Source organism: Lithobates pipiens, unplaced genomic scaffold (assembly GCF_037356315.1).
Source record: "Lithobates pipiens isolate NorthernLeopardFrog02 unplaced genomic scaffold, aLitPip1_a1.2 Scaffold_13, whole genome shotgun sequence".
In the NCBI taxonomy this organism is placed as follows: Eukaryota; Metazoa; Chordata; class Amphibia; order Anura; family Ranidae; genus Lithobates; species Lithobates pipiens.
The window spans coordinates 84,089,001-84,111,270 of NW_027507718.1; the positions used below are offsets into that span (position 1 = coordinate 84,089,001).

The following is a 22,270-nucleotide window of genomic DNA, read 5'->3' on the forward strand; positions in this document are numbered from 1 at the left end:
GCCCTTCTGCCCCACCTCTGTACTCCCCCTGCTCTTCTGCCCCACCTCTGTACTCCCCCTGCTCTTCTGCCCCACCACTATAACCTCCTGCAGGTCTGCCCCACCTCTGTAATCCCCTGCAGGTCTGTCCCACCTCTGTACCCCCCCTTTCACATCTGCCCCACCAATGTTCCCCCTTTCACATCTGCCCCACCAATGTTCCCCCTTTCACATCTGCCCCACCAATGTTCCCCCTTTCACATCTGCCCCACCACTGTACCTCCCTGCACATCTACTCCACCACCGTATACTCATGCTCTTCTGTCTCACCGCTGAACCATATTCTCATCTGTCCTAACACTGAACTTATCTGCTCATCTGCCCCACCACAGTACCTTGTGCACATCCGTCCCATCTCTGTTCCCCCTGCTCTTCTGCTTCTCCCAACACCATTCCAATGCATTGACAAGGTGATTTGTCTTGGGTCCTATTGTTTCAGGTCACACTAACGCAAAGCGTTTTTTACAGAGTGTGAATGGACCCTCAAGAGCCTGTTATCCCCCTAAAAAAAAAGTAGCCCTCTCATTTTCACCTTCTTCATCAATTGCAATGTATTTATTTATTTATTTGTTTTAAATGTTTCATAAATCTCTTGCGGTCTGTCAAACTTTCAGAGGAAAGGAATCCCTTTCCTCTGTGTACTATGAAATAGGTTTAGCTCACATTCAGGAGCAGATTGGATTACGGTGGAATAATTAGATTAGAAGGTATCTATGGACTGTTTGTTCAGACCACCCCTTCCTATTGATGTGTGTGGGAAGAAGTTGTCCCATGGTGACACTGTCCAGGCTGGAGACACCAGCTGCTGGCTGTACTCTGGGTGGGTGGAGCAGGCTTGTGGTTGGGCACAGAGCTCCTACAAAAGACCAGAAATGTCTAAAACTAAGGTGTGTGAGATGTCTTCAATATCTGAAAGGTCACAACTATTTTTTACTGTGCTGCACTATAATTACCTATTTATAGGTATACTTATGTCTGACTTGTAGGTGCCTCTTGTGGAATGTCTCTTCCGAGGCTGCTAACTGGATGATAGCCATAGTGGCAACTAACAACTGCTAATGAGAGATAATAGGCAAATGCTGTCCTCCAGTGCTTGGTGAAGAGTGTGAGATAGAGCAGGCATTGATCAGTATCTTTCTCTGATCATGTAGCACCTACTTATAGTTAAGATACCAAAGGTTAAGGCAGCTTTAGACAACAGAAGATGATTGTCCTATTGGTGGGAAAATGAACACATGTCTTAGAAAGAGTTCATTGGGATTTTTCCTGGGTGATCCATATTGGTTCCCAGAGATAGGTCCGGCTCCGAATATATCTATGTAAACATTTGTGCTGGCTGGTGCATATGCAGGACTATTCACACCATCTTGGTATGATAATGCACCCGTGACACCTTGCAATGGACATATATTGTTCTGCCAAAAAACAAAAAGTGCATGCACTATTTTTTGGCAGTGGACCGCAATGCATGTTGTTGCTTTGCTACATGTTGGAATGCACATCCGTTCAGCAAAATGCATTGAGATGTCCTTCAAATGAAAGGCCTTGCTCTGCACCAACGGATGTAACATGCCATGTGTTGCGATGAAGTGCAGGTTTCCACAACCAGATGATATAAATGGCTTTTTTTTTTTTTTTTTTTAAATCCTACACGTTAAAGCCATAATTTGCTAGTATGCGTTGCATACTAGCACATTATGTGAAGCTTACCTTAGAACAAAGCCATCCACGGTTCAAAGCCACCGCTGAAGGTGCTTCAACCTTCCTTCCAGGTTAGCGGATTATAGCTGTGTGAGTGTCCGGAGCTGTGATGACATCACCCCTGCGCATGCTTGCAGGAGTCGCCGTTCACTGAATAATATTCTGAAGGAACAGCACAGTATGCCATTCCTTCAGAGCACGTTTACTGTACTTGTAGGTAAGCCTAGAATAAAGCTTACCTATAGGTAAAAGTCATGCATTGGAGTTTACTCCCAATTTAATGTTGCAATTGTTTTAAGAGTAATTAATATATCCAAGTGTGCTAAAGTATTTATTGTTAGCGTTGTCATAATAACCATAACATAGTGAGGGCCCGTTCATGCCAGAATGTGGTGCGTTCCGTGTGTGCGTTTACCACACTGTGTTCAAAAGACACTGCAGTTGTGATCTGTAGCAGGTGTGAATTTTAGGTTAATGACACTCCAAAGACAGGTCACAAATTCAGTGTGTTTGCCTGCACCGGATTGCATGGTACAGACGTGGTTGCAGTGAGTTTCCAAAAGTACTGTATGTACTAATTTTGGTGTGATGTAATTTTAGCCTATTCAAAATGAATGGGAGGTAATTGCACGGTATGTGAGCCACCCCTAATAAGATAATACCTTCCTGCTTTCTGTCCAAACTCTTGTGTGTGTCTCAGAATTTGGAGGCAGGCAAAATGAGTTTTTTTTAGAAACATTAGCCTTAAAGTGTATCCTACCCCTGGAAAAAAATTGGAATACATGTCAGTCTAGGAGTCCATGGTTGTGGTGGCTGAGTTTTCTTATTTCAGTAATTTTCCTTTTTCACCTGGCGATCCTGCCAGTAAGGCACTTCCTGCCCCTGGGCAATAACACTTAACTTGCTGTATCTATGGATGAGCAGTATTCTCGCTCCGTGACAGAATGTGTATTATTTAGGTCTAGAGTAGGGATGCACCGAATGGGTTTTTTGGTGCCGAAACCGATACCGAAAATAAATCTCCCTTGATCCCGAAACCGATACCAAAACAGCACCGATACCAAAAATGACTGTTTTAAAAAAATATTTTTATACAGGAGATGGTCAGAGACTGGGGACATGCTACAGGAGATGGTCAGAGACTGGGGACATGCTACAGGAGATGGTCAGAGACTGGGGATAAGGTATCCAGGAGATGGTCAGAGACTAGGGACATGCTACAGGAGATGGTCAGAGACTGGGGACATGCTACAGGAGATGGTCAGAGACTAGGGACATGCTACAGGAGATGGTCAGAGACTAGGGACATGCTACAGGAGATGGTCAGAGACTGGGGACATGCTACAGGAGATGGTCAGAGACTAGGGACATGCTACAGGAGATCAATGCAGCCTTACCAGTGCCCATCATATGCAGCCTCACTGTGCCCAGCAGCTTACCAGTGCACACCATGTAGCCCGCCTGTGCCTCACCAGTGCATATAAACACACACACATATATAACACACACACACACACACACACACACACACACACACACACACACACACACACACACACACACACACACACACACACATATATATATATATATATATATATATATATATATATATATATATATATATATATATATATAAATATATAAAAATCGGCAGCTGCAGCTCTGTACCTTATTCTCCATACTGGGTACTGCACTCTGGGGGGAGGCAGAGAGCACAGCACACACTGCTAGACATCTCTCCCTTGCTTTCACTTTTATAGTAAACAGCGTGCCCGAGCTCCTGCACAGCCGATTTACACATCGGCTGAGGAGCCATATGCAGCCACCGCTGGGGAGAGGGGGACTTTACAGCGAGACCTCATGGGCGAATGCAGCATGGGTGAGGAGAAGAGACTAAAGACGGATTGACACCCCCGTGATGGGCGGGGCCAATCCCAGCAGGCCCCACCCCATTTTCGGCGCCAGTATCGGTAAATTCTCTTTCGGCTTTTTGCGGCAGAAATTTCGGTGCATCCCTAGTCTAGAGAATACATTTTTGTGGGACTTCATTTAACAGACGTCAATACAAGTTGCACTGAAATCTCACAGAAATAGTGCAAAAGCCATTTTCAAAGATGCTTCAACTTGAATAGTTTTAATGCTGCAAATGGGGTGGGACTTGTCATACGACTTTGAACCGTCAAGCTAGAGCTGCACGATTCACAATTTTTTTGCTTAGAATAAAAAGATCACGATTTTCGCAACGTAAAATATTTCACATTATACAAAAATAATGGGCTAACTTTCCTGGTTAGTTTTTATTTTTTATTTTTTTCAAAGGTCATTTAAAAAAAAATAATTGCATTTAAAAGACCGCTGCGCAAATATAGTGCGACATAAAATATTGCAACAACCACCACTTTATTCTCTAAGGTGTCTACTGTCTACTAATCATAACATTCTTTATCAGTTGAACCTAAGTATAAATATTGTAACAATTTTTCAATGGAATAGACTGTGTGTAAGTGCAAAAATTTTAACCACTTAAACACTAAACCTTTTTCTGACATTTGATGGTTTCAAGTTAAAATATATTGTGTGTGTGTGTATGTAATATATATATACACATACACACACACAACACTATATAATGTAATGTGTGTGTGTGTGTGTGTGTGTGTGTGTGTATATATATATATATATATATATATATATATATATATATATATATATATACATACACATTACACTATATATAGTGTTATGTGTATATATATATATTGTAACTTGAAACCAACAAATGTCAGAAAAAGGTTTAGTGTTTAAGTGGTTAAAATTTTTGCACTTACACACAGTCTATTCCATTGAAAAATTGTTACACTATTTATACTTAAGTTCAACTGATAAAGAATGTTATGATTCTTGGCAGACTGCCCAGTTTTTCACTTCCTTTATTTTGAGGGCTGTGGCTTCAGAAGAGCAGAGAGAATTCTTTGCATAGAAAGAATTGTGAAACACTTTAGTCGAGATCGCGATAACGATTCTTGACGATTAATTGTGCAGCTCTACGTCAAGCCATATTGATGTGAACCTGTGCTAAAACTAACTAGGAATAATGTAGCTGATAACTGCTCACTGTGTCATTCACACCTCCCAATTTGGAACCGTGTAGAATCGCCGCAGTTCTAGCAGTGATTACAAATCAATGCACGATTATTCCTTAATGGCACCCAAATGTGATGCGATGTTGCTGTGATTTTCGCACAACAGAATCACATGGCAATCGCTGCAAATTGTGCCTTTCAAAATTGCATGAAGATTGTTGCCCGAAAAGGAGCAGGAGCGACAAAAGCAGGTAGGCATGGGCTCAGTACGCTAAATCATGTGCAAATGGCTCCACTAAATTGAGTAGGGGGAATGCTCATTCCTGCGATGCAATTATGTGACTAGAGCCTTAAGCTGGCAATACATTTTAGCTGTGGACGGTTCTGTCAGTACCCGCCTGCCTAAAATCCTTCGATCTGAGAATCAAAGGAGCTAGGTGGAAACTTGTCAGTCAATCAGCAATTGCATCCAATCAGATGCAGCCACTGTTTGGGTATGCTGACAGCTGTGCGTAGTGACTGTCAGAATACAATAGGTGGCGGGAGGATTTATCCATCCACACTGTTTAAAGTGTATGCACAGCCTTAAATCACTGTTTCCAGTCATAAAACTTATTCTCAGCTCCTACTGCTGAAAATATTAGTTTATATACAAGTAATTAAAAAAGCTTCGTGAATTGAGCCTATTGTACAGAAGGATGTTAGAGCCCATTCACACAGGGGCAACACGACTTGTAGGCGACTTGAGTCAGGCAACTTGGACACGACTTGAGTTAAGATCACAGCGCGACTTGGGACGACTTCAAAACGACTTGTGATTACTTCAAGCCCGACTTCAAGTCGCCCCAGGCCAGGCGACTTTTGCCGAGGCCAAGCAGAGAATGAGCTCAAGGGGGAACTCCACGGCAAATTTCTGAAAAAAATTTGGCGTGGGTTCCCCCTCCGAGAGCATACCAGGCCCTTAGGTCTGGTATGGATTCCAAGGGGAACCCCCTACGCCGAAAAAACGGCGTGGGGTTCCCCCCCAGATCCACACCAGACCCTTATCCGAGCACGCTACCCGGCCGGCCAGGAAAGGGGGTGGGGACGAGCGGGCGGCCCCCCCCCTCCTGAGCCGTACCAGGCCGCGTGCCCTCAACATGGGGGGGTGCCTTGGGGGAGGGGGGGGCGTGCGGCCCCCCCACCCCAAAGCACCTTGTCCCCATGTTGATGAGGACAAGGGCCTCTTCCCGACAACCCTGGCCGTTGGTTGTCGGGGTCTGCGGGCGGGGGGCTTATCGGAATCCGGGAGCCCCCTTTAATAAGGGGAGCCCCCGGATACCGGCCCCCCACCCTATGTGAATGAGTATGGGGTACAATGTACCCCTACCCATTCACCTGTGGAAAAAAAGTAAAAAAAAAAAAAACACAACACAGGGAAAAAATATTTTATTGCACAGCTCCGGGGGTCTTCCGTCTTCGGGGGTCTTCTCGCCGGACTCCTCCGCTATCTTCTTGTAGCTCTTTTACTAGCGGAGGAGTCCGGCTTTCTTCCTCCCCGCCACCGGCCTCTTCTCCCGACTTCGGGGGTCTTGTCCCCCTCTTCGGTTCTTCTGCCGGGCCACCGCGCCTTCTTATAGCTCTTTTACAGGCGGTGGCCCGGTCTTCTGTCGTCGTCGTCGCCGCCGCCGCCGCCTTCCGTTCTTCTTCTTCTTCTCCAGGAGATGTTGACACGACGCTCTCTCCGGCCGGAATGCCAGAGCCGCCCTGCGCTTCCACTTATATAGGGACAATGGGGCGGTGTCACATGGGTTGATGTCACATGGGTTGGTCACATGGGTTGATGTCACATGGTAAGGGGGCGGGGTCACCATGTGACATCAACCCATGTGACCAACCCATGTGACATCAACCCATGTGACACCGCCCCATTGTCCCTATATAAGTGGAAGCGCAGGGCGGCTCTGGCATTCCGGCCGGAGAGAGCGTCGTGTCAACATCTCCTGGAGAAGAAGAAGAAGAAGAAGAACGGAAGGCGGCGGCGGCGGCGGCGACGGCGACGACAGAAGACCGGGCCACCGCCTGTAAAAGAGCTATAAGAAGGCGCGGTGGCCCGGCAGAAGAACCGAAGAGGGGGACAAGACCCCCGAAGTCGGGAGAAGAGGCCGGCGGCGGGGAGGAAGAAAGCCGGACTCCTCCGCTAGTAAAAGAGCTACAAGAAGATAGCGGAGGAGTCCGGCGAGAAGACCCCCGAAGACGGAAGACCCCCGGAGCTGTGCAATAAAATATTTTTTCCCTGTGTTGTGTTTTTTTTTTGTACTTTTTTTCCACAGGTGAATGGGTAGGGGTACATTGTACCCCATACTCATTCACATAGGGTGGGGGGCCGGTATCCGGGGGCTCCCCTTATTAAAGGGGGCTCCCGGATTCCGATAAGCCCCCCGCCCGCAGACCCCGACAACCAACGGCCAGGGTTGTCGGGAAGAGGCCCTTGTCCTCATCAACATGGGGACAAGGTGCTTTGGGGTGGGGGGGCCACACGCCCCCCCCTCCCCCAAGGCACCCCCCCATGTTGAGGGCACGCGGCCTGGTACGGCTCAGGAGGGGGGGGGCCGCCCGCTCGTCCCCACCCCCTTTCCTGGCCGGCCGGGTAGCGTGCTCGGATAAGGGTCTGGTGTGGATCTGGGGGGGGACCCCCACGCCATTTTTTCGGCGTAGGGGGGTTCCCCTTGGAATCCATACCAGACCTAAGGGCCTGGTATGCTCTCGGAGGGGGAACCCACGCCAAATTTTTTTCAGAAATTTGCCGTGGAGTTCCCTCTTGAGAGCTGATAATTCTGTCAAAGTCGCCTCCGTATAAACGGAGATCCGACTTGGAGGCGATCTCCATTGAAATCAATGGGTACCAGTCGCCTACAAGTCGGATAGAAGTAGTACAGGAACCTTTTCTGAAGTCGGAGCGACTTCAGTAGTGTGCATTAAGACGGCTCTCATTCACTTACATTGCTTTTTAAATGTTGTCCGACCTGAGGCGACCTGAGGCGACTTGGGGCGACCTGAAGTCGGATCAGGAGTTGCCCCTGTGTGAATGGGCTCTTACTGTACAGAGAGAACATGACAGGGAAGTAACAGCTGTGATGCTAACAATACCATCCTTTACCCAGACTCTGCCATTCAGTCTACCGCTCGTGTCCAATTGGGTGGATTCCATGCAGTGGGTGGCCAGTTCTAGTGTACAGACATGAGTATTGATGTGGACAGTCATAGTGCTGTGCACAAACCACTCTGCCTTGTTCATTCTTCTTGCTTATAATCTGAAACGTTTTCTACCTTATTGCACACTTCATGGTTTGTATCTGAGCTCCTTATTATACTACAAGCTATTGCAAACTATGTTTTTTTTTTTTTTTTACATTTCTGCTTTGTGTCTGCAGGTAAAATATTACCCCATCTGAAACGAATAGTCCCTTTAAACATACTAGTTGCCTGTCTGTCATACTGATCCCAAATAGAATGACATAGTATGCCAATCAGGAGTGTTAACATTGTTTTAAGAAAGGCAAGCAATTAGCGTTTTCATACAGCCTCTCTGTTTTTTCAGTATGTTTTATTCTACCTCCCAGGGGCTCTGGTGGTGGGCTCCCACACTGTTTATATGATTTTGATTTTATTTGCTATTGTGGAAAATGAAATTTAGGAAGTTGGGGAACACCCATAACACCCATTATCGGTCCATGTACGTAGCTATGTTGTGCTTTAGTACTCTTGCGCTTAACCACTTCAGCTCCGGACCAATAAACACCCTAAGGACCAGAGGTCTTTTTACAATTTCGCACTGCACTGCTTTAACTGGTAATTGCGCGGTCATGCAATGTTGTACCCAAACGAAATTTGCGTCCTTTTCTTCCCACAAATAGAGCTTTCTGGTATTTGATTGCCTCTGCGATTTTTATTTTTTGCGATTTATAAATGGAAAAAGACCGAAAATTTTGAGAAATAATGATATTTTCTACTTTTTGTTATAAGAAAAATTGAATAAACTCAATTTTAGTCAAACATTTAGGGCAAAATTTATTCAGCCACATGTCTTTAGTAAAAAAAATGTCAATAAGCGTATATTTATTGGTTTGCGCAAAAGTTATAGCGTCTACAAACTAGAGTACATTTTCTGGAATTTACACAGCTTTTAATTTACGACTGCCTATCTAATTTCTTGAGATGCTAAAATGGCAGGGCAGTACAAACCCCCCCCCCCCCAAATGACCCCATTTTGGAAAGTAGACACCCCAAGGAAGTTGTGGAGAGGCATGTTGAGCCCATTGAATATTTTTTTTTTTGTCCCAAGTGATTGAATAATGACACAAAAAAAAAAAAAAGTTTATAAAAAAGTTGTCACTAAATGATATATTGCTCACACATGCCATAGTTATATGTGGAATTGCACCCCAAAATATATTCTGCTGCTTCTCCTGAGTACGAGGATACGACATATGTGGGACTTTTTGGGAGTCTAGCCGTGTACGGCACCCCAAAAACCAATCACTGCCTTCAGGGTTTCTAAGGGTGCAAATTTTTGATTTCACTCCTCACTACCTATCAGTTTCGAAGGCCATAAAATGCCAAAATACCACAAAACCCCCCCAAATGACCCCATTTTGGAAAGTAGACACCCCAAGCTATTTACTGAGAGGCATGTTGAGTCCATGAAATATTTTATATTTTGCCACAAGTTGCAGGAATTTAAAAATTATTATTTTTTTTTTTGCACAAAGTTGTCACTAAATGATATATTGCTCACACATGCTATGGGCATAAGTCAAATTACACCCCAAAATAAATTCTGCTGCTTCTCCTGAGTACGGGGATACCACATGTGGGGGACTTTTTGGGAGCCTAGCCACGTACGGGACCCCGAAAACCAAGCACTGCCTTCCGGATTTAAATATAAAATGCTACCAAAAATACTGTTAGCGATCGCAGGGATCAGGCCTGACTCTGCTGCAGTTATGTGTTTAGTGTTTTGTAAGTGACAGTGATCGATCGATACTGCACTTGGGTGGGCTGGGCAGAGGGGCAAAACGCAGGTGCTAGCAGGTATCTGGGCTGATCCCGCTAACACTGCGTTTTTTTGGAACCCTAAACTGCTGGGGATGCTAGTATAGATCTGATCAGATCAGATATCAGGGGGGGGGGGGGGGGGGTTGTGTGCCTGTGTGTACCTACATGTCAGTGTAGTGTTGGTGCACACTTACTTTCTGTCTTCTCCTCGTAGTCCGGTCAAAAAGACCGCCCCGAGGAGAATGACATCACTTCCTCCTTCCTGTGTATACAATAATACAATACACAGTGGGAGGAAGCTTCTCATTGGCCAGGAGCGATCGAGAGGGGGGGGCAGAAACCAACGGCCATCCCCTCATCACGGATCGCTCCTGCAGCAGACCGGACCACCGTATCCAGCGGGAGGGGGTCCAATCGGACCCCCCACCCGCTGGAAGGCAGGCACGTACATGTACGTGCTTGTGCCTGCCTGTGCCATTGCGATGACGTACAATGGCAATACGGCAGTCCTTAAGTGGTTAAGCTGCATAAAATAAAACAAGAATATTCTGCATCTGCGGTCAATATTTGTGTGTTATTGACGTGTACGCATGTAAATGTGCACCTCCTGGAATTGAAAACAGAGTTAAATATACGGAAGAAGAGAACTTTACAGATGTGCGCATCTGCGCAAGTAAACAGAAGCACCTACAGACCATTACATTCTATTATGTACATTTTACATGTGATTATTCTGCCAGAAATCTCCTGCGTAGACAAGACATATATATATTATTATGCCTGTCTTCATGAGCCCTAAGTAGCAACTTGTGACCATAATTCCCCATATACAAGGTCAGACTTTCCGACGGAAAATGTGCGATCGGATCATGTTGTCAGAAAATTCGATCGTGTGTGGGCTCCATCTGACTTTTACTGCAAAGATCCTGCAAGCGCACCGCTCCAGTGTGAAAGCCCTCACACTGGAGAGACAGGAGAGGCTCTTTACAGCGCCTCAGTGTGAAAGTAGCCTTAGCAGATTGCACTTGCAACTGATCAATACACCTATTCACCAGCACACCATGGATCTCCAATTGCAGCCCAAAGCTTTTATTGGAGAGAGATCACATCACAAAAGTGCAACGTTTCAGAGCTGCGCGGGACACCTTCGTCAGGGAGGGTCCTGCACAGTTTTGAAACGTTGTACTTGTTCTTTTGTGATGTGATTTCTCTGCAATAAAAGCTTTGGACTGCAACTGGAGATCCATGGTGTGCTGGTGAATAGGTGTATTGATCTGTGATATAGCTAGTGTCCAGCTGGTAATCGTTCTAGCACCTGCTACAGATCAGCCTGTGATCCAGGAATGCGTGCGATGGAAATATAGACAAGACTGCAATTACAAGTGAACTATCTTTTTGGGCAAAGCTCAGCTGGTTAGATACATTCCAGTCTGACTGTACAATCTCCTTTTAGACCCCTTTCATACTGGGGCACTTTTCAAGCCACCCTGGTGTGAAAGCCTGAGTGCTTTCACACTGGGGAGGTGTGCTTGCAGGATGGGGAAAAAAAGTCCGGATGCTTTTAACCCTTTATTCGGCCGCTAGCGGGGAAAAGCGCTACCATGACCAAGGTAAAACGCCACTCAAACTTTAAAACTGGGCTGTTATTCTACTGCCAAACTAGGACTAAACTGCAGCACAGGTGTACCTGCAGTTTTCGTGTGGGTCATCCATGGTTTCCCATAGACTTCTTATTATGTTGCATGCTTTTGAAGCAGTTTCTAAAAGCACGCCAAAAGTCCTGCATGCTGCATCTTTGGTACACTTTCAGAAAATGCGCCAAAAACGCAGGACATAATAGTCTATAGTAATCTGCATGAAAACAGCAAGTACTCCCCATAATGTAAAAATGTGTCCTTAAATATACTACCAACTGCAGTATAAGTACCTAGCTAAAAATGAAGGCCCTGTCCAGGTTTGGCTGGTAATACATGGGTATTTTTGTTACAGCTACAAGTGTGGACCTCTTTCCAAAATGCTAGTTTCTTGGCTAAGTCTGGCTTGGTTGCTTGTGATTCAAGGGCCTGGAACAAAAGTATGTGGTACATGAGTAGCAGGAAAGTGTCAGATTTGCTTACTCTACATTTGTTCCAGGTCAGAGACTCGGACAGCATTGAAGCCAAAGCATCAGCATTGCAGCCCTCATATTGTTCTTATGGTGGAGTCACATTAAGAAGGTTTAGGAATATCAAGCAGAGATTTGCACATTGCATCAGATACCTGACCAGTGGATTTATTAGAAACATAAGTTACCATATCTCTGAACTCCAGGTACAATCCTAATTGCATGCTTTTATTGGTCCAGTTTGGCACAATGCAAGTATACAAATCTCATACTTAAGGGATGGCTGGGAAAGCTGATAATCACTGTAGTAGTTGATGCTGCTATAGTGATAATACGATCATTTGGGTTCTTCTCTGTTTGTGAGCGGCTTCCCTCTGCGCACTGACCAGGGATGAGCGGGTCGCTCATTTGGCGCCACTGGCAATTATAGGAGGTGTTTTTTTAAATGAATACAAGGTGTTCTCCAGTAGTAATGACCTCTCAATCTCCACCATCCAATCGGAGAATGTCTTCAAAAAATACAATGCGTTCTGTGAGGCCGCGTACACACGCGCGGACTGTTCGCCCAACTTTGTCCGTCAAACAGTTTCGGCTAACAGTCCGCTCAAAATTAGCATGGACGGACATGGCCACACACGACGGATGAACAGTTTGCTGAAACCGTGCGCGATGACGTGAACGGCACGTACGACGGGACAAAAAATACGACGTCCTATACACTGCATTATAACTTTCGGCGTGTAAATCCTTTCTGAGCATGCGCGGAACTTAGTTTGACGAACAAGCCTACACACGAGCGGACTGTTCGCTGAAACAAGGTTTCAGCGGACAGTTTTTCGGAAATTCCGAAAAATCTTGTCCGTCAAACTGTCCGCTGAAACTGTCCGCTGAAAGCCCACACACGAGCGGACTGTCCGCCCAAACACTGTTCAGCGGACAAAGTTGGGCGAACAGTCCGCCCGTGTGTACGCGGCCTGAATGATCATAGCGTTGAGTGAGCAACCCCCAGTGGTTAGTGTACAGAGGGAAGCTGCCGAGCAGAGTGGGATCTCTAGATGATTGTATTATCACTGTAGTAGCACCAACTACTACAGCGACTGTCACCCCAGCTATGAGATACACATACTTGCATTGTACCAAACTGAACCAATATAAGTATGCACTACAGAGCATACCCAAAGTTCAGTTTAACCCTTTCCCAAGCACCCAGGGAAAAACAGTCTTAGGCATATATACTGTGTGTGTGTGTGTGTGTGTGTGTGTGTGTGTGTGTGTGTGTATAAGCACACACATTTCTGTTAACACATATACAGTGGTGTGAAAAAGTGTTTGCCCCCTTCCTCATTTCCTGTTCCTTTGCATGTTTGTCACACTTAAGTGTTTCGGAACATCAAACCAATTTAAACAATAGTCAAGGACAACACAAGTAAACACAAAATGCAATTTGTAAATGAAGGTGTTTATTATTAAAGGTGAAAAAAAATCCAAACCATCATGGCCCTGTGTGAAAAAGTGATTGCCCCCTAAACCTAATAACTGGTTGGACCACCCTTAGCAGCAACAACTGCAACCAAGTGTTTGCGATAACGTGCAATGAGGCTTTTACAGCGTCCTGGAGGAATTTTGGCCCACTCATCTTTGCAGAATTGTCCTAATTCAGTTACATTAGAGGGTTTTCGAGCATGAACGGCCTTTTTAAGGTCATACCACAACATCTCAATAGGATTCAGGTCAGGACTTTGGCTAGGCCACTCCAAAGTCTTCATTTTGTTTTTCTTCAGCCATTCGGTGGTGGACTTGCTGGTGTGTTTAGGATCATTGTCCTGCTGCAGAACCCAAGTTCGTTTCAGCTTGAGTACACGAACAGATGGTCGGACATTCTCCTTCAGGATCTCTTGGTAGACAGCAGAATTCATAGTTCCTTTTATCACGGCAAGTCTTCCAGGTCCTGAAGCAGCAAAACAGCCCCAGACCATCACACTACCACCACCATATTTTACTGTTGGTATAATGTTCTTTTTATGAAATGCAGTGTTCCTTCTACGCCAGATATACTTGGACACACACCTTCCAAAGAGTTCCACTTTTGTCTCATCGGTCCACAGAATGTTGTCCCAAAAGTCTTGGGGATCATCAAGATGTGTTGTGGAGAAATTGAGACGAGCTTTGATGTTCTTTTTGCTCAGCAGTGGTTTTCTCCTTGGAACTCTGCCATGCAGGCCATTTTTGCCCAGTCTTTTCCTGATGGTGGAGGCATGAACGCTGACCTTAACTGAGGCAAGTGAGGCCTGCAGTTCCTTGGACGTTGTTGTGGGGTCTTTTGTGACCTCTTGGATGAGTCGTCGCTGCGCTCTTGGGGTAATTTTGGGCGGCCGGCCACTCCTTGGAAGGTTCACCACTGTTCCATGTCTTCGCCATTTGTGGATAATGGCTCTCACTGTGGTTCGCTGGATTCCCAAAGCTTTGGAAATGGCTTTATAACCCTTTCCAGACTGATAGATCTCAATTACTTTGTTTCTCAATTGTTCCTGAATTTCTTTGGGTCTCGGCATGATGTGTAGCTTTTAAGGATCTTCTGGTGGACCTTACTGTGTCAAGCAGCTCCTATTTAAGTGATGCCTTGATTGTGAACAGTTGTGGCAATAATCAGGCCTGGGTGTGGCTAGAGAAATTGAACTCAGGTGTGGACAACCACAGTTATAGTATGTTTTAACAAGGGGGGCAATCACTTTTTCACACAGGGCCATGATGGTTTGGATTTTTTTTCACCTTTAATAATAAACACCTTCATTTACAAATTGCATTTTGTGTTTACTTGTGTTGTCCTTGACTATTGTTTAAATTGGTTTGATGTTCCGAAACACTTAAGTGTGACAAACATGCGAAGGAACAGGAAATGAGGAAGGGGGCAAACACTTTTTCACACCACTGTAGTGTGTGTATATAAGCACACACAATTGTTAAAGATTCAGAGAAGGTTCTTTTTTAAAAAAAAAAAAAAAGCCCAATAAGTTGAATTTCAAATGGGGAAAATACTAAGCGGTTATGTTTCTAGCGTTTTCCCTTTTGGAACTAGAACATATCTTTGTGGATTTTATAGATTTTCCATTATGTGTTGTTTGGCGAGGTTTGTACAGCACTTTATATGATACATTAGAATGCAGTGTGTACCACAAATCATTTTGCCAGTACAGTCTAGGCATAAGCTCATGGAGGGCACCATAAAAGGAGCCTATATGCATTTTAGAGACTCTTGGGACTTTTTTAATGAAGAATGATCACTGGAGTGAGTAGTATACTGAAGTGGCTGTAAAGAAGCTTTAGGAGATTAGCAGTGCTATGATGTCAGTTTATGATGCACAGTTCTTTAGTGAAATGTATGTCATTCAGTTAGTTTCCATCCAGGTATATCTGTAGTACTGAAGTCCAACTCGGTCTCGTTTGCCTGTGTTCTGAGTCTGCAGACTCCTTGCTCTCTCACACACCCTAATGTGAAATGATGTAAGTGCTAAAATAGATACATTTCTAAACTGTCGGTCCTGGGGAAGCCTACTGAAAACACTACTTTTTGCCTAGATTAAAAGGTAGGCAAGGGGTGGGGTGGGCTGGACTGGAAAGTTAAAAAATAAATAGGTAAACATGATGAAAGTTGCGATGATGCAAAGGGATTTGTGTTCCAAAGGATAGCTTTAAAGTATAAGTGCTCATGCACACGGACGTTTTAAAAAACTGGCTGCAAAGCTAGCTCCGATGCCTGGAAAAATTGTTGTTAAAAACGTGATTTTTACCGCGTTTTGCATTGGCGTTTTTGCGCGTTTTTGCGCGTTTTTTAGCGTTAGCGTTAAGTAGCGTTTTTTAAGAAACACATCTCTTGGCTATAGCACTCAGAAAACAAAGAAAATATGTTGCGCGTTTATGCGCGTTTATGCGCGTTTATGCGCGTTTATGCGCGTTTTTGCGCGATTCGCGTTTTTACAGCTCTAGCTCCACGCCACGGAACGCACTGGTCCTGGGTTTTTTTTACAGCTTAAAAACGCCTATGCCATTTGCAGCTCAAAAACGCCTAGGTGGGCATGAAGCCATAGACTAACATGGACAGCCGTTTTTAAGCTGCAAAAAAAGCTCAAAAAAGTGGCTGTAAAAACGTCCGTGTGCATGAAGGCCTAACTGAAAGCAAAACACCTCCTTCTCTTTTTTATTTATATTTTTATTTTTTTTGTTTGATTTTTTTTTGTTGTTTTTGGGGGGTAAAATGTTTTTTTTTGCTTTGTGTCTTTATCTGGAAGATTCGCCCTTTCTATTTGTCCTGGTAATCACCACCAAAGGAAAGACATTTTCATATTCTGAATGATCCTTTGAACAGAAATAGAGGGTTAATCTTCCAATTGGGACACTAGTTCTAGTGACAACTAGGTATTTCATCGATTTGGAGGGATTTCCTATTACTTCCTGTTGCAGGTATGGGACAGGAAGTGAAGGGAAATCTCCCCCCCCCCGTTTTGGGACACAGACGGCAAAAAAAAAAAAAAAGGTTTCTGACACTCTTTCCAAACTAAAAAACAAATGTTCCCTTCAGTTCTACTTTAAAGAATAACCCTACTTTTGTTAAAAAAAAAAAAAAAAACATTGCCCTGTGGGTGATCTATACACATTATAAGGATTTTAACAAACTTTGTTGCAGATTCCTACCGTTTGTTATTCTGAAGAAATCCCTGTGTGTCTGTGTCCATGTGCACAATGAATCTGTATGGAAATGCTTTTTTAACAGTTAGTTGCTGCACCTGCAGGGCTCTGAGGATAGTGTCAAATTTTGCATCCCTTTTGGGAGTATCTCACCAAAAATGACATTTTTGTTGCAGGGGATGCTCAAGCTTGACTTGTTTCTAAGTGCAGACTTCTTCTGTGAGCCAATCACAAGCAGGAAATTACATTTCTGGGTAGCGTTCTCTACACCAGCTGTGTACAGAATTGGAAAGGTCACTTGTTAATAACATTCAATTACAATATGTCACAATTTTATACACAATATTATATATATTTTTTTGATTTATTTTTTCCCCACAAGCGTGTAGTTGCCTTTTTAAGTCATTCCAGGCATATGATTTGCAATAGTCATGTATAATGTGTTATTTTTTTTTTTTTTTTTTTTTCAGATTTTCTCATCAGTATGACAGAGATCTGACTGAAGCTTGACCTTTTTGAAGTTGAGGCCTACTAACCAAACATGGCTACACTTACTGAATTTGTTACCCAGCCTATCGGCATGATGTCCCAGTCCCAGGTAACTCTTTGTGCGTTTAGTAACGGGATGTTTTCAGACATGAATTTATTACCTAGTCCTTGTATCCTCTTCTATTTTTGGTCTGTTTGCTCTCTAGCAGGCTTGCTTGTTTGGAAGTATTGTAAAGCAAACAAATGGGTGGGTTTAGCTAAGCTAGCTTTTGCAATGTTTTAGTCAGATCCAAAGAAATGGTCTCAACATTTACAGATTTATGACTTACAAGGCTCCAGACTTTAGATTTAGTCATTGACGATAGGGAAGTGTTTATTACTTTTCAAACAGAGAGGGCATCAACACATTTGGCAGACCACTCAATGACCACATCAAATGTTCATGTAGCTATGTTAGGTCTGTAGATAAGATTCCTAAAATGTCTTATCAGCCACAAAGCTGAGTATATATCTTTGTATACCATTTGTACTGAATATTTCTTTCTTTATTATTACTTGTTTCAACAACCTGACCATACACCAATCTGATAATGCAATCTCTATTCAATCTCCTTTAGCTCCAGTAAATTATTTAATCGAATCCCTACCTAAACAATCCACTCAAGTTGTATCTGGTAAAGCTGGCCATACACTGTATGAATCTTAACCAGTTCCTGATTAAATAGCCAAAATCCAATTAGTGGGAAACCTGGTTGGTCGGGCCAGCTGTCAAAATACAATAGGCGCAGCAAGAGATTCATCCATCTGCACTGTAGCATGGATGAAGGTGTCTTTTTAAGTTTCTTTTTACTCCATTTTCCTCTCCCAGCTATTGTGTTGACAGCCATCTCCCTGTCAGAATGCCCAAAAAGTGACTGCAATCATTTCACTATAGTCACTGTTCAGCCAACAATTTCCAGCCAGCTCCCTTTAAGTTTTTATTCAAAGTTTGTTGAGCCATGCACTGCTGGTAGGGCCACCTACATTTCAAATTCCACCTGATTCCAGTGAATGGGCTCAGTGTACAGCCATCTTTGTGTAGACACTTGCACCACATAAATATAAATAAATCTAAAGAACCTTGTTTAATTAGACAGCAAGGTACATGGGCAGATTTCAGTTTAGAGGTACCTCTAGATCACCTATGTCAAGCACAAAGCGCATGGGTCAAATCCAGCCACCCAGGCCTTATCCTGTGGCCCTTGCACGAGTTTTGCAGCCAGAACATGGCAGAACTCCATTTCCTCTGTTCTTGCTCCTCACTGTGACTTGTGAATACAGAAGCCTTGTGTGTTTACAAAGGACAGCTTGGCTTTCAATGGCTTCCAGAACTAGCAGATCCTTACACACACTCACGGCGGGGACAGAGCTGCAGAATCTGAGAGCAAATGATCTCCTTGCAAAGTGAGGCAGGGTCACTTACACAGGGAGGTACTAGAGCTGGCCCAGGTAGGAGAGAGATGTGAGGAAGCTTTGGGGCTCCTGAACCCGGTGTAGTGTCATATTTTGCTCCCCATCATAGAATGCTACGGAAGTGACGTTGCGGACAGAAATTTAGCACTGCGAATGCGCGATGCGTTCCAAATGATTTGCGACAATGCAGACCAGTGAAACTGTCAGATAATGTCAGAGAAGTGAGGGGAGGTAATCCCCTCCCTGAGCCACAGTTACCTGCTCTCTCTCCGAGCTCTCTGATCTGTCTAAAGTTAATGTCACGATTACCTCCCCTCACTCCCGTGACATTATCTGGCGGTTTCACTGAACTACATTGTCGGAAATCCTCTGGAGCGCATGGTGCAAGCATTTGGAACGCATCGCGCATGCGCAGTGCAAAATGTCTGGCCACAACGTCACTTCCGTAGCATTCTATGATGGGGAGCAAAATATTACACTACACTGGCACTCTGTGCATAGCGCACTCCTGAACCCGGCACTCCAGATACAACAAGGCCTTTGGGGGCAACCATACAGCTGATGCAGCCGATTAAATTAAGTTTGACAACCCTGCTCTAGACCATACTTTCCTAACCATGGTTTCTCCAGAGGTTGATTGGGGTTCCTTGAGCAAAGAGTAATGTATTGCGGTCAGATAAGTTACCACTGGCATCAATGATCTTTTTATATATCTGTAAAAAGAGCACTCTTCCCAAGGACCACAAATGTAAGGAACATTCTTCCCACTGACCATCACATTAATGTACTGTGAGCTGATATAGTAGTTATTGGCAGGGGTTTCCTGAGATCGAAAAAGGTATTTCAGGGTTCCTCCATGTTAAAAAGGTCTATAGAGGCTGCTTTAGATATAAGGTGATGGTCACCTGATTTGGGTGGTTTTCGACTGCGAACCTCATCAGTAAGGATGAGCTCAAGCGTGTTCGCACACTCCATGTGCAGAGCCCGCTAGGAAGTCGGCGCAGTGCTAATCACAGGCAGTGAGACATTGCCAATCTCTGCAGCCACGCATCGGGGCAATGTCTCACTACCTGTGATTAGCGCAGCGCTGCGCCGACTTCCTGGCAGGCTCCGCATGTAGAGTATGCAAACACTCCTGAGCTCATCCTTACTCATCAACCTAGGCTTCTCAGGGAAAACAGGGACTGACCTGTTTTTTCTGGTTGCTGTTGTTTTCAATAGGTGGAGTCTGTAATGCACCTTTTTTTTTTCTGTGTAGGCATAAAAGGAGTAGTTGGCCAAGCTGGCCTTTATTTACTGGAGCACCTGGCAGATTAGTGTGTCTAGGGGTATATCACAACTGCATGACAGACCTCCCTCTTTTGTCTATGAGCATGATTTGGATTCTTCTCTGTTGCTTATGTTCATGCATTCCTTGTGTGTACTGTTCAGTATTCTTGCAGAGGACATTAGTTCTATATGAACTCCTACACTAGGTGTTTTTTACATTTTGTCTCCCTGGGTTATGAAAACGTGTGTGTAAAAAAAAAAAAAAAAAAAAAAAAAAAAAAAAAAATATATATATATATATATATATATATATATATATATATATATTAGTGACAGGAGGCATAGCAGCTGTGTAAACAACAATATTGCTATTATCAGTGTGATGTGAGCTCCTGATAAATGCCACATGCTCTAAATCTATGTTCATCTCATGACTATATTACTTATGTACTGATCATAATCAAAGAGGCTCTGTTTCAATGTGGAGGCCACCATTGAGTGTGGTACCTGAAGGTCTACTGCTGGTACAGAAAGCAGTGAATAGCAGGTTACAATTTTAGGTCCCTAACTCGCATACACATTTAGGCAGGATCCATTTAACCTTCCAGTATGTTCTTGGAGCTTGAGAGGAAGTGGAAGTACCCAGAGGAAACCCACACAGGGACAGGGAGAACATGCAAACTCCAGGCAGGTAGTACCGTGTTTTGGATTCAAACCAGCGACACTAGACCTAACCACCTAGCCACTGTGTTGAGTAACTGAAATCGGCTATTAAAGAAAACCTGTGCCTGGCTGTCAGGCTGATCCTGTAGCTTTAAGACCCCTTCACACTGAGGCACTTTTCTGGTGCTTTCATGCTAAAAAAAGTGCCTAAAAAGCTCACAAAAACATATTTCCATAAAAAAAAAAAAAAAAAGATTGCCTTTAACACTGGGTCAGTGCGCTGGCAGTGCAGTAAAAAAATGCCCCTCTCCGTTGAAATGAATGGAAAACTCTTCAGCAGCACCTTCAAATGTGCTCAGTGTTTTACTGGCAGTTTAAAAGCACCTCAGTGTGAAAGGGGTTTAACACTTTCAAAGTCTCTAATCTGTAAAAAGTATGTAGATCAGGAGCTCCAACTTCACACTGACTTCCTTGATCTGCGTGCTTGTTCCAAGACTGTGATTGAGAGAGTGCGAAAGCTTTTAGATTAGCATAATAGCCAGGCAGCAAGCATTTTCTTGAGGAGGTTATCAATGGCACCCTATGCACTCTTCTTAGTCTAGGTTTCCTCTAAAGGCATCGCACGTTTTCTTTTGTCATTTTTACCAAATGCATGATCTTTACAACCTTTTCACAGCTCGGACGCTTCGGCCATGTCTGCAGACATTTGTGTTGGTGACAGATTTACTAGAAATATGCCAATTAGTTAGAGGTCTTGTTTGGATGAGGTTTGCACAAATTTCTTGCCTGAAGTCTGCTTATACTCCAGTGAGCTTTGTAGGACTGTGGCATGCAGAAGGATTTAGCCATCAAGTGCAAAACATGACCTTTTGACTTTTCTATCTTTTCTTTATTTTACAAATTGGCCACCCATGTGTTACCTCCCCGTACTTAATCAGCCAAAACAAATGATCCTAAAGGAAAAGAGAAACTATAGTGTGTAGACCTTTCATTCTCAAATGAAGTGAAGTGCTGAACTAGGCAAGATTACTAGGGCCACATTTCTTACATACAAAGGCCTCAAAAAATACCCTGAGCATTAACCTCCTAAAGTGAATGTGAAGCCTAACTAAATTAAATTATTATTTATTATTTCTTTCTGCAGCTCTTTCAGGATGGATTCGAGCAATTCTGATTGGCTCTGACATAGAGCATTGCTCTGATCCATCTTGGAAGCCTTGCAGAGATTTCCCCATACTGCAGTATCAGCTGTGTGGACGCTTGACAGCTCCACCCATGGAGGTAAGTAGAGTGGGACATGGGCCTGTGGTTGGGGAGGTGAGTGTGTTGGGTGTTCACTTTTGTTTTATTTTTTTCTGAAAAGATAAGCTTGCATTAATAAGGCTGTACATGGTTTTTATATGCTGGTTGACTTTCTTTCATTCGTTCTTGAAGCCTCATAATGTAATTGTTTCTTCCTTACAACTTTCTGCAGCTGGTATCAAATATACCATAGATCCTAATTCCTGCCTATTCGATAATCAGTGATGATTACAGGGTAGTTTTAAAGCCATTTCTTCCAGTCACTTATGATTTAGAAGTTGAATTTATTCAGTGAATAGAATTTCGTAGTCTGATCCAGTTCACATTTACCAGTCACTGGTTGCTTTATTAGAATGATGTGGTGGTCATTGTATTCAACACAATGTACATCGTATGCAAATAAATCATTTGTGTGAAGGGGTACAAGGCAGTTTTGTTTCCTTCT

The 22,270-nt window shown here is 43.8% G+C and overlaps 1 protein-coding gene across 3 annotated transcripts in view; it reads left to right on the forward strand.

The window, feature by feature from the left end:
• LPAR1 (lysophosphatidic acid receptor 1) overlaps positions 1-22,270 on the forward strand; it is a 220,247-nt gene that overhangs the window by 122,574 nt on the left and 75,403 nt on the right. For all 3 annotated transcript variants that reach the window (XM_077475260.1, XM_077475261.1, XM_077475262.1), the window contains one exon: positions 17,121-17,248. In XM_077475260.1, coding sequence (XP_077331386.1) covers positions 17,192-17,248 — 57 coding nt within the window. In that variant the 5' untranslated portion in view covers positions 17,121-17,191. The remainder of the gene's footprint in view (positions 1-17,120; positions 17,249-22,270) is intronic.